Source organism: Sceloporus undulatus, chromosome 5, assembly GCF_019175285.1.
Source record: "Sceloporus undulatus isolate JIND9_A2432 ecotype Alabama chromosome 5, SceUnd_v1.1, whole genome shotgun sequence".
In the NCBI taxonomy this organism is placed as follows: Eukaryota; Metazoa; Chordata; class Lepidosauria; order Squamata; family Phrynosomatidae; genus Sceloporus; species Sceloporus undulatus.
In genome coordinates, this window is record NC_056526.1 from 93,434,913 (window position 1) to 93,447,126 (window position 12,214).

The following is a 12,214-nucleotide window of genomic DNA, read 5'->3' on the forward strand; positions in this document are numbered from 1 at the left end:
GTTGTTGTTGTTGTTGTTTGTATTCTGCTCTTTTCCCAGAACTGGAACTCAGAGTGGCTTCACCACATTTAAAAGCAATACAATTAAAAACATAGAAAAGTGATACATTAAAAGAGAATTAAATTGTTAGAATATTAAGATAGATTACTTATTAAAAGAATAAAAATACGGTTAAAAAGATAACATTTTAAAATACTTAAAATGATACAGCACCCTAGACCTTTAAGAAAATTGTTTTAAAAAGCCATCCTGCATAAGGAGGTTTTAACTTGCCAGCAGAAGGCCAACAAGGGGGAAGCAATTCTGATCTCCCTGGGCAAGGCATTCCAGAGTCTAGGGGGAGCCATTGAGAAGGCCCTCTCTCACATCCCCACCAACCATGCTTCTGATGATGATGGGATGGAGAAAAAGGCCAGGTGAAGGCTGGGTAGGAACCTGTCAGACATGCATACATGTCTTCTATGTCCCTTAGTTATGGAGACATTGTTAACTCTTTTCAGGTTGACTTCACCTCATGATGACTCTGTGGATGAGACTTCTCCAGGACCCCTTATTCTCAGCCATTCTGCTTAGGTCCTACAGGTTCAGGACTGTGGCATCTGTGATTGAGTCCAATTATCTGGTATGTGGTCTTCCTCTCTTTCTACTGCCTTCCACCTTTCCTACCATTATTGTCTTTTCTAGTTAGTCATGTCTTCTGAAATACTATAGCCTCAAGTTAGTCACCCTGTTTCTAGGGATATGTTCTTGATATGTTCTAGTACTCATTTGTTTTTTTCTTTTTGGCCATCCATGGTATCCTTACCACTCTTCTCCAGCACCACATCTCAAAAGAGTTGATTTTATTTCCTTTCAACTTTCTTCACTGTCCAGCTTTCATATCCATATATAGTGATGGGGAATATAAGGACTTGGACTTCCGTAACTTTAGTGTTCAGTGTTGTATCTTAGCTCTTTAGGATCTTGTCTAGTTCCATCATAGTTCCATCCGACATAATCTGTCCCGCGCTCTCAGAACATCTGGGAAGAACCTACTTGAACACCCCAAGGTGAGATTAACATCTACTCACCAGAGAGCATTCTTGGCTAGGGCCCCAATGATTTGGAACAACCTTCCAGAAGAGCTTACCTCTTCCGGCAAGCATACCCTCCTGATCTTTTATAGATTCAACAAGTTCGCTACCTCCTGATTAGGAGTCTACCTCAGGCTGTGATAAATTTTTATAGTGTACCAATTGTTTTTAGATGAGATATGTTTTATATTGTGATTTTAAGTAACTGTTATTAGTATCATTGTGTTTGTATAATTCTGTTGTAATCCCGCCTCGATCCATTGGGAGCGGTGGGACAATATAAATAAAACTTACTATTATTATTATTATTATTATTATTATTATTATAGCTTTCCTTCCCACTCCTTTTCATTTTCTGATTTCTTGACTGCAATCTCCATTCTGATCAACGTTTGATCCAAGATATAGGTACATTGAGTATTTCAAGTTTCTCATCTTCTAGAAATGTAGATCTTCATGGAATTCATGGAGATACAGGGCTGTTATGATAAAAGGATGATCCAAACACTGTTCCCACTCCAGCTCTGGCTCCTTCCATATTGAAAAGGTCATTTTCTGGTGATTTGACTGCCAGGCAATATGAATTCATTCCTGAGAGGAGTCTATGAATTATTCTGCTTTCCCTGGGCTAGATGAGACAGTATGGGCTAAAACTGACAGTACATTTATGTATCATGTGTGGGAAGGTGTGTGAAATGGGTTCCAATGCCTCATAAGATTCCTACCGCACTGACTGGTGCTTTCTGATCTTAGGGAACATGCAGTCATCACCAAGCAACATGACTAGTGAGGAGTAACAGAGATGCCAAGTAAGCACAGCCATGAGTTTTTGTTCATAATGCTGTTCTTAGTTTCTGCCTTTGCTTTGGGAAGCATAGAATTAGGACTATATTAGGGCTATATACAGAATTAGGACTATGATCACAGCCATATCAGAACCACAGGATCATTCTGCCAAATAAAATTTCACAAAAGATCTAAATACTAATGATGTACATTGGATAAGTAGCAAGCCTATGAACTAAAGTAATATAATATATATATATAAATCACACAATACTTCCTATCCAGTGGCTTTAGGCACTTTGCATTCATTATGTAACCATTTAATACATTAAAAAGACTGCTACAGTAGTTTTGTTTGATTGGGAAAAAATCTGAGTGTTTGATATCCAATATTATAGATGTTAACAAAGTTCTCACTATACCATGTACACAATGAAAATATTTGAAAAATCAGTGAAATCCCTAGGAAATACTTTTGTATTTCATAACTGCTGGGAGATGAACTTGAAAAAACTTCTGTGAGCCTCTGTCAAAGGAATGTACCAATTGTCAACAAAAGAAATGTCTGGCATTTGTTCTCAGCCAACAGCAAGAATGTTTTCAAGAAGTTCTCACTATATTTGCTTCCATTACTTCTTTCACTTTCAAATATCCGATCTGATCCAAGACACTTCCACCGTGAGATGGACAAAAACAAAACAACTTGAGGAGCTTAGAAGAGTTACTGAACGGATTCTGAACAAGTTCCAAGATATGTCATCACAGGGATTTGAGGTTTGTTTGTCACCGCAAAATCAAAATTACACATAAAACAGCATGAAAAGTACACAATTTTCACAGATGCTAGCCACAAAATTACTGCCTTTAAGGACAGACGTACCGCTTTTCAATAAACATAGAAAGAATAACTTTTGTTTTGAGTAATTAACCAAAAATACTAGCCAGTTTTTAAGGGTGAGATTACACACAGCTGCAGCAGACCTGTGCCTTAAACAACCTCCTGCTTCAGTCACATGGAAAGGCAGACTGTTGAAATCTCAAAATGCAAAAGAGGTACAGAGTCAGGGTTAGACTGAGCTGTCTACCCCTGCTGCTTCTTTCCTAGCTGGATTCTCCTGAAACTGATCTAACAGAACATACTGAGTGGAAAGAGCAGGCAAGGAAGATCAGCAGTCCAACCTCTTCACTCCTCTAACAATTTGTAATCACACATCTAAAGTTTACACACTAGAGGGACAGAAGGATACTTTGTTTCATATCAACAAATAGTTTCACACTGTTCTGAGAAACCTCCATTCAAAAAATTTACAGTGACATAATCCAGTTTCACAGAAGTATTGCAGGTTTAGTCTACAAACCCCAGTAGTACTAGAAAAAGATTTCTGGTGACATCAGCACCAGGATACTTGATAAATTGCAATCCTACCAAATATTCAACAACTAGCTTACATCAATCTACGTACACAATCCCAGTTCTTAAATGTTCATTGGATCCTTGTTATAAACAACTCAGAAATACTTTTCTGGAAAAGTGATTCCGGAAACCAAGATTTTTAGAGTACATATACTGGTCAATGAGCGAATAAATTTTATTACTATTACTATTAAGAGTACATACAGCCTTATACTATGCAGTTATCATCACAGAAAACTCTCTTAAGGATTTAGCTAATATATCAGAACTTCAGCTCAGAACAGCCCCTTCGCCAAATTTCATCACTTAAAGCCAATTCGAAACATATAATCAAAATCAAACCTTCAAAGCACTTCACTGGTCCAAGTTCCTTTTCCAGTTTCCTAATTGAATAGTATCCATACAAACCTTTGCAAACCACAACATCAGTACAGAACATGACCCAACCAAATTGGCCTCTAAGGAATCCTCGAGTATGAAAAAAGACAGCATATTTGTGTAATTCATTGGGGATGTGTGTGAGAGGGAGAAATCATGTTTAAAAAGATATTTCTACTATATTTACACAGTATTTGTCTACCACTATTCTAGAAAATATATAAAGGTATGTGGTAAAGGCACAAGTATCTTTCCCTTACTGTACATTTTACATAGAAAGTTGCTCTGCTCTTCAAGATCTTAAACCCCACTCAAAGTGTTAACCACCACACTTTGACACTTCAGTTATGCTCCTTGGAAAGTCCTTGCTCTATGGAGAATGGAAGGAATCAAGGTACTGCTGCTGTTTCTGATGCTTCCATTTGAGAAACTTAGGCCCCATACAGACTGTCAAAATAAAGCTGCTTCGGGTCTCTTTGGAGGTATGCTGTTTAAATGATGCATGCATCCTAAGAATCTGGAAGCTGCACCAAAGCTGCACTCCAGTGCTTAGGAATGGAATGTGGCTTTGGTGCGAACTCCAGACTCTTAGGACCCATGCATCGTTTAAATAGCATACCTCCAAAGAGACCTGAAGCAGCTTTATTTTGGCAGTCTGTAACAGCCATAGTAACCGAAGAACTTTTTAAAAAGTCTTATGAAAATGGAATTGAGAAGAGAGTATGTCTGAAAAGAAAGTGTGTCTAGAGGGACAATCTTTTGTAAGATTGTACAACAAATAGCTGACTAAGGGGTTTTGTTTTGTTTTCAATATTAATAAAGCCATGTGTACATAGAAACACTGTTGTCAACTCTAAATACTGCAATGTAAGTTCAACCAAAATCCAATATCCCCACAGCAGAAGTGATTTTTTTCAGATAAGACATATAGACAGCATGCAACAAGTGAGAAACAAGTCATGCCTTCTGTTCCTTTCCACTAAAGAGATATTAAAGTCTGAATATTTTGTTGCAGAGTTGCAGTATATATTTCAACTGACTATTTCAGGCTTCTATGTTTTCCTCTTTACACTGTAACATCTGTTCAAATACTTGGTAATTCCCTGCATGTGACAAGTTGATAGCACTTTGCAACTAATTTACTTCTCTTTTTCCCATGTCGCATAATCTGCCTTTACTAAATCCTTACCTGCCACAAACATCAAAAGCTCACTTTACACGTTGAGTGTTAGCAAAAAGGAACAAGTTGTACATTTTCCACACAAGTTGCTGTTAGGTTGTGCTAATTTTGTAGCCATAACCTAGAAAACTGCTCCAGGAAATTAATTTTCACATAGTTATTGTGGCAATTACAATGTACCCAAAACTCTCTGCATTAGATCGCAAGTACATTTTCTTTCTTCCAAGAAGTGGGTTTTCCTTTCTACCTATGTCACATTTGTTGCTGTTGTGTGTGCCTTCAAGTACTTTCTGACTTATGGTGACCCTAAGGTGAACTTATCATGGGGCTTTCTTGGCAAGATTGTATCAGAAAGGGACTGCCATTGCCTTCCTCTGATACCTACCAATTAATTTCTGGATGAACAAATCTCTGTGGTTTAACACACTAGAAAAAAAGGGGGGGGGGGTTATAGTAACCTATTTAATTGTATTTAGGGGGGTTGCAAAACATATTTTTATTGCTTTGCCCCTTTTTATTAGTTTTATTAAAGAATGCTTTAACTAGAAATTAGAAAAAATACATTCTAAAAGACATAGCCATAGATTGTGGACATCAAAACAGCACAAAAAACATACTTACAGTCTCTCCAACTCTTTCAGGTCCTGGAATGCTCCTCTTTCAATTGTACTGATCTTGTTTTCCATAAGTTGACTGCAATGTAGAAGAAGTGTTTTAAAACAGGCAGCAATCAAACAATGATTAACACCTATTATTACTGCACTTCAGCAATGGGAAACCTGCAGTCACTTCCCTTTTATTAACTCTGCAATTCTCACTGTGTTTGCATTCCCATCCAATTTAATGTGTTTAAGACCTGTCACCTTACACTGCACTATGACATATGTTTGAGGGGGAGAAAAAACTACACTTTCCAGTCTTGAAGTGAGACCTTAAACCTGCTAGCTAACTTTGAAGGGTCAAAGGTGAGAGAAATATATGCCTTACTTGAGGCAAAAAGGCAGTGCTACTGTTAAAGCTACTGTTTAATAGCAGAATGAACAAAATGCATGACACCATACAGAAGCATGTTTCTTATCTAATTGGTGAAAGCACATTTCAATCAACATTGTAGCAACTGAAACATTCTCCATCAAAAGTACTCCAGAAGAAGAAAAGTTTGTAACATTTCACCTTTAGAAGGAGGGATCAAAACTAATACTGTTTATTCCAATTAGTCCCTCATTTACAAGGTTTCCTTTAATAGTGATTTGGTTTTCTTAGGCATTTCACAAGTCAAAATATAACACTTACAAGTGAATGAGATACAGACCTTTAATTTAAAAAACCAAACAAACCCCAAGTTTTATGCCTATTAGAGCTATCTTAGAGTTTAAATCAATGTTATTAGAATGTAATCTAAAATCAAATTAGATCCGTTGCTTCTCTTTCCTAGATTTTCTTGCATGCCAAACTTACTTTCATTTTTCAAAGTCTGGCAATTCTAAATTGTCAATGCATTAAGTAAATTTTTTCAGTTAATGTCTTTAAAAAGTTGGGAAACACACAGCTTGCTAAAACGTTTTAGCAAGACACAGATATTTTACTATAGATTTAAGGAAAAACATAAAGTCACAAGTGGCTACAATACAGAATTGCTAATGTGGCATTCGTCCAAACTTTTAGGTCAACCCCCAACTGCTTTTTCTCATAAGATGTAAGTTTAGATGTTGCTGTTTTAGGGGTTAAGTAAAGAATTAGTCTTGTTCATTAAAGACGTTATTCTGTGCAGGACTGTATGTCTGTAGCATACAATTTTAAAAGGTATAACAAAAAAACACCAAGAACAACTTACAGAACTCGAAGGTGCCGTAGGCCAGCAAAATCAGTCTTGGTGATCCTTGTGATATTATTTCCATTAAGATCCCTAAGAAGAACATGTCAGCAATAAAATTAGACATTTCATAACTACTGGCTCCAGTCTTTATTCGAAACAAACATTTTTAAAATAATATAATAATATATTATTTTTTAAAGGCGAAGGAGAAGACGTAAGCCTAGCTTTGGTGGAAAGCCTTTAAAGTTTCTTTTTAAACTTTTGGGTCTCTCAGTATAAATCACACTACAGAGTTTTTTTTATTTGCTCTCGCTTAAAATCTAATTTACTGAAAAGCAATGGAAGAGAGAGTGCCCCCAAGACGTTATGTTCCCAAAATTGACTTTTTGCATGATAGGAACAGTATGTCGAGACAAGGTTTGCTGCTGTTACGGATGAATGAACGTAACAGACAAGAAACCAAGGCATGTTTACTTAATGATATTATGTTTGTGAGGTCAGTTACTGAACCTGCAGAGAATAGGAGACGATTCCTTGGCCCACTTCTTGAGTCATGGACCCATGGACCTTGGCTACAGCAAACCATGAGGACAGTGAGTTTTTCCCCTCTTTACAGAGTCCACAGGAGGAAAGCTGACAGGAGTCCTATCATGGGCCAGGGCCAGGGATCAAGTAAATGGGGGAGCAAGGAAGAAGTGGGCAGTAAACAGCTTTGACAGCTTTCCCAGAGCCTAGGATTTTTGTCAAAGGCATCAGCCATTATGGAGCATTTCTTCTTTAAAAGGAAAGGGGGGGGGGGATGCTTAAAACAACTAAGCTTCCTCACGTAAACATTGAGGCTTGAAAAACAACACAATCTGTGTCTTGCACTCTTTCAAGGAAATACAGGGCAAGATTAAAATAAACACCGCAGTAAATATCCTACACTTTCTGAACCATATTACTAGGCAATGGAAAAGTCATTTCATATCAGAAGTTCTATTCACCCTATTTTGGTTTCTATTACAGAACTGAAAAATTAATATATTATCTGCAATAAATATTATATGAACACCTTATATCTTAAAAAATTGATTACACTTGGGAACATCATGGGAGTCATCCTTCTATGGAAACTAATGTGAAGGCTTTGTATATTGTTTGAGAAGAATATATGCCTAATAAAGGTTGACTGACTGACTGACTGAGAAGAATATGGTGAGAATTAGTACATTTCAATGAAGAAAAGTGGCATGAAAAATAAGTGATCTACACAGATTTTTTCCCCTCCTTTCGACAAGTGAGTCACTGATATATATATATATATATATATATATATATATATATTTCTCTTAGTAAAGACTAGTTTAATGATTTTTAAAGAGTATGTGATTCCTTCAAGATTTCCCCCCTCCCAAGATTACTTAAATAAAAAGATAAAAACAAATGGGTCTGTGTTCTGAGAAACTCTTGCGTCTGTGATCAGCTGTGAAAAGATTTTAACGCCCAACAGGTATGTGAATTAATCTAATTTATAATCATTGTGGAAGATACTAATATACTAACTTGATTTGGTATAATAAACTTCAAGCTGTAGGAGCGATGGGCAAACTTTTTTGTTTTGTTTTGAGAGGCACAGCTAAAAAGAAAAAGAAAGCCTTCGACTTTACATTACAAAAAGAAACGTTGGTGATTTGCAGAGGAGTCTCTTCGAGGAAGATGACAGCCTCAGCCTACTCACAACTCCAAATAATCTGCACATACAACACAAACTACAGTGTTTAGGAAAGCACTGAAAATCCCACTTTCAATGCAAAATAAAGCAGTTTTGTTATCTTCCTGCTGTGGGGAAATCTTCCATCTGGAATATCCAAGGGCATCCTTTGAAGATTACTGCAGATTGTAACCATGTATGTGCCACTCTCTCTCTCTCTCTCTCTCTCTCTCTATATATATATATATATATATATATGAAAAAGAGTGTGAGAAACATGTACATGTAAAAGTGAAATTGGCTTGGTTGACAGTCCACTTAGGACTAGTGCAATTTCACCATCAGCTATTAACCAATTGTTCTTCCCAATTTAGCAGACTCTTTTGCCGAAGCTAACAAACTAATACACCAAAACAGAGGGGTTTTTTTTGGTGGGGATGGAGAGGCGGAGAAGATAAACAGACAAGAAAGCAGGGAAAAGGCCATCTTCCCCATGGACTCTTTGTGACCCAAATGACCAAAAGGAGTAGCACAGTCTGCCTATTGCTGGGGGGCTGAGCAGGGCGAAGAGCAAAGCCGTGGAACTAATGGCTTGGTTCTTTCATGTCGCCTAACATTACCCCTGGAACCCATAATGAGAAATGCAGGAAAAAATGTATTGTGGGGTGGAGGAGAGGTGAGAAATTAAGTTGGGTCTCTGAAACCAGTAATTTTAAAGGCAAGCAACTGCTGCTGAGTTGCGGCTGGTCCAAGAAGCTGGAGAATTCCCAAACCAGAATGGCTCCTTGGGTTCTGTGTGGCTGTGACCTTCTCCAATGTTGCTCCAGGTATTTTGTTCTTGCAGAAGGCAGTGGAGGTGAACAGGGGCATCCGGAAAGAGTGCTACACTTTCAGGGAAACTAGGGGCTGTCCTAGAAAGAGTGTCTTCCCCTCTGCAGCTCTGTTTGGGGCAAGGATTACATAGGCCACAGGGAAACAAAACTCATTGGGAAGGGTGAGGCCCAGAAAGACCTACATTAAATTAAATTGTTGAATTACTACTTACTAATAGAGAGTGTGTGTGTGTGTGTGTGTGTGTGTGTGTGTATACACACAGTGGGCCCTTGGTATTTACTGGGGTTTGGTTCCGGGGGCCCCCTGTGGATACCAACATCTACAGATCAGGAGTCAGTGGTGCAGTGAAGTCATAAAATCATAGAATCCTAGAGTTGGAAGAGACCTCCAAGGGCCATCCAGACCAACCCCATTCTGCCATGCAGGAACTCTCAATCAAAGCACCCCCATCCAGCCTCTGTTTAAAGACCTCCAAGGAAGGAGACTCCAAGGAAGTGTGTTCCACTGTCAAACAGCCCTTACTGTCAGGAAGGTCCTCCTAATGTTGAGGTGGAACCTCTTTTCCTGGAGCTTGAAATGGTGTCCCTTATAGAAAATGGCAAAAGCAAGGTTTGGAATATGTGTGTGTGTGTGTGTATTATATATATACATAGACACACATGTGTGTGTGTGTGTATAGATATTTATAAATAGATATAGATATATGTACATGTGTGTGTGTGTGTATATATATATATATATATATACACACACACACACACACGCACACACACACACATATATATTCCAAACCTTGCTTTTGTGTGTGTGTGTATGTGTATACATACATATATAGATTGTATATATATATATGTATACATACACTTGTATAATACACACACACACACACACACACACACACACACTATACACAGACTATTTCCAAGCCATAGATGGTTGACTCCGTGGAAGAAGAGGAACCCGTGGATACGAAGGGCCTTTTTCGAACAGCCGGGTCTTTCCAAACAAGGCAAATGATGCTCTGAAACTTCCAGTGTTCCTTCCAAAGGCGCTCTTCATGGAGTTTTAACCCGGTTTGGGACCGCTTTCAACAATTTGTCCGGCTCTTTACTATGGAATTCTGGGAGTTGGAGTTTGTTGTGGACCCCACAACATACTCCAACTCCCAGGATTCCATAGCCAAGAGCCCAAAGAAAGAGTTAAAGCGGGGCCAAAGCGGGTTCTCTCTCCAGTGTGGACGCACCCTTTTCGGAAAGCAAGACACCTGGAGGAGAGAAAGGGTCCAAGAAGGGGGCTGGGGACTTACAGCCTCTCGGCGTTGCGGGGGATGTTCCTGGGGACGCTGCGGAGGGCCAGCCCGTGACAGTCGACGGTGCTCCCGGAGCAGGAGCACTGAGCCGGGCAAGGCTGAGGCTGTCCTTCCCGGAGGAGCAGCAGAGCCAGGCAGAGCCAAAGCAGGGGCGCCAACCGCGACGCCTTCATCCTCCTCCTCCTCCTCCCTTCCTCCAACGCTTGGGGTCCGGAGCCTCAAGAGGAGAGAGCAACCCAAACCACAGACCCACACCCCCCTCCTCCTCCTCCTCCTCCCGTCTCGAAAAGCTCCCCAAGTCCAGAAGAGGATGCCACCAAAAGCCCGGTCCTCCTCTTCTTCTCCTCCTCCGATTCAGCACCGCATCCTAGAATCCAGTCCCTTCCAGGCGAGGAAGAGCCCCGCCGCCGCCAATAGCTGCTGCTGCTTCTCCTTCTTCTCCTCCTCCTCCGCCTTGAGCCGCTTCCCTCGCTCTCCTCCTCCTCCTCCTCCTCTGCTTCTTCTTCTTCTTCTGCCGCCCGCGCGGAACTGCATTGCGGCCGCCTATGGCCGGAGCCTTGGCTCCATGGCTCCAGAAAGAGAGAGAGAGAGAGAAAAGGAAAAGGAGAGACGCCGGTGGTGGAGGTTAAATGGCAGCCCAGGAGGAGGAGGAGGAAGAGGAGGGAAACCACACACACACACACACTACACACACATATACTACACACAGACACACACACACACACAAGGCTAGGTCTTCTTTCCTCCCCTCCCTTTATTGATATAAACTCCCACAGAGGCAAGTTGGTGAGGAAAAGGAGAGAAAAGGGGGTCCTCCTTCTCTCCAGAAAGGAAAAGGGGGGAAAGAAAGAGACAGACAGGAGGACCAATGGCCCCAAGAATAAATACTAGGTGCCTCCTTTTGAGGCAATGGGCGGGAAAGGCTTTTGGGGGGGAGACGGGGGGGGGAAAGGGACACCTGAGGGAGGAAAGAGGCGGGAAATGAGGGTCCCTTTTGGGGAGGAAGGGGCTGGTTTGGACCCCATTGGGAAGATGTTTCGTCCGGAGTCAGAGCTCCCTCAGGAGGAGAGCACACCTGAGGCGCATCCTCTGAGGAGAAACGCACTGCGGAAATAACCCGGTTCGAGGCCGCTTGCGAGCCTGGAAGCCGCCTCTCTGTCTGGTGCCGCAATGAATTACAATTCCCAGGCTTAACTCTAGGGCTGCATCCACACTGGAGAAATAATCCGGTTTGGTACCGCTTTAACTCTTTTCTGGCTCAAGGCTATGGAATTCGGGGAGTTTCTTGTGGGGCCCAGAGTGGAGCCACAGCAAACTCCCAGAATTCCACAGCCTTGAGCCAGGCAAAGAGTTAAAGCGGTACCAAACCGGATTATTTCTCTAGTGTGGGATGCAGCCTAACACTCCGTTCAAGCGGTCTCAAACTGGGATTATTCCAAGTTGGACACAGCGAAGAACCTGATACACTGCAGAGGCAACCCAGTTCGAGACCGCTTTAACGGCCCCTGCCTCAGTGCGAAGGAAGCCTGGGGATTGTACTGTAGTTCACTGTGGCACCAGAGCTCTCTCCTTCTGACAAGGGAGGCTCAAAATGTCTCACAGAACTACAGTGCCCAGCATTCCTGGGTCTCAAAGGGGCCCATTTCTCAGTGAGTTTTGGACTTAGACCTTTGGAGAGGTTTCCTTTTCAAAGCCAGGCACAGGACCATCCACGACGCATAAAGTGGTCCA

The 12,214-nt window shown here is 40.9% G+C and overlaps 1 protein-coding gene across 1 annotated transcript in view; it reads right to left on the reverse strand.

Annotated features, from left to right (window-relative positions):
• The window catches only part of SLIT2 (slit guidance ligand 2), a 264,159-nt gene extending 252,850 nt beyond the window's left edge, over positions 1-11,309 (reverse strand). Inside the window, 3 exon segments of the mRNA XM_042468592.1 lie at positions 5,453-5,524; positions 6,666-6,737; positions 10,481-11,309. Coding sequence (XP_042324526.1) covers positions 5,453-5,524; positions 6,666-6,737; positions 10,481-10,656 — 320 coding nt within the window. The 5' untranslated portion in view covers positions 10,657-11,309.
• Between the last annotated feature and the right edge of the window lie 905 nt (positions 11,310-12,214).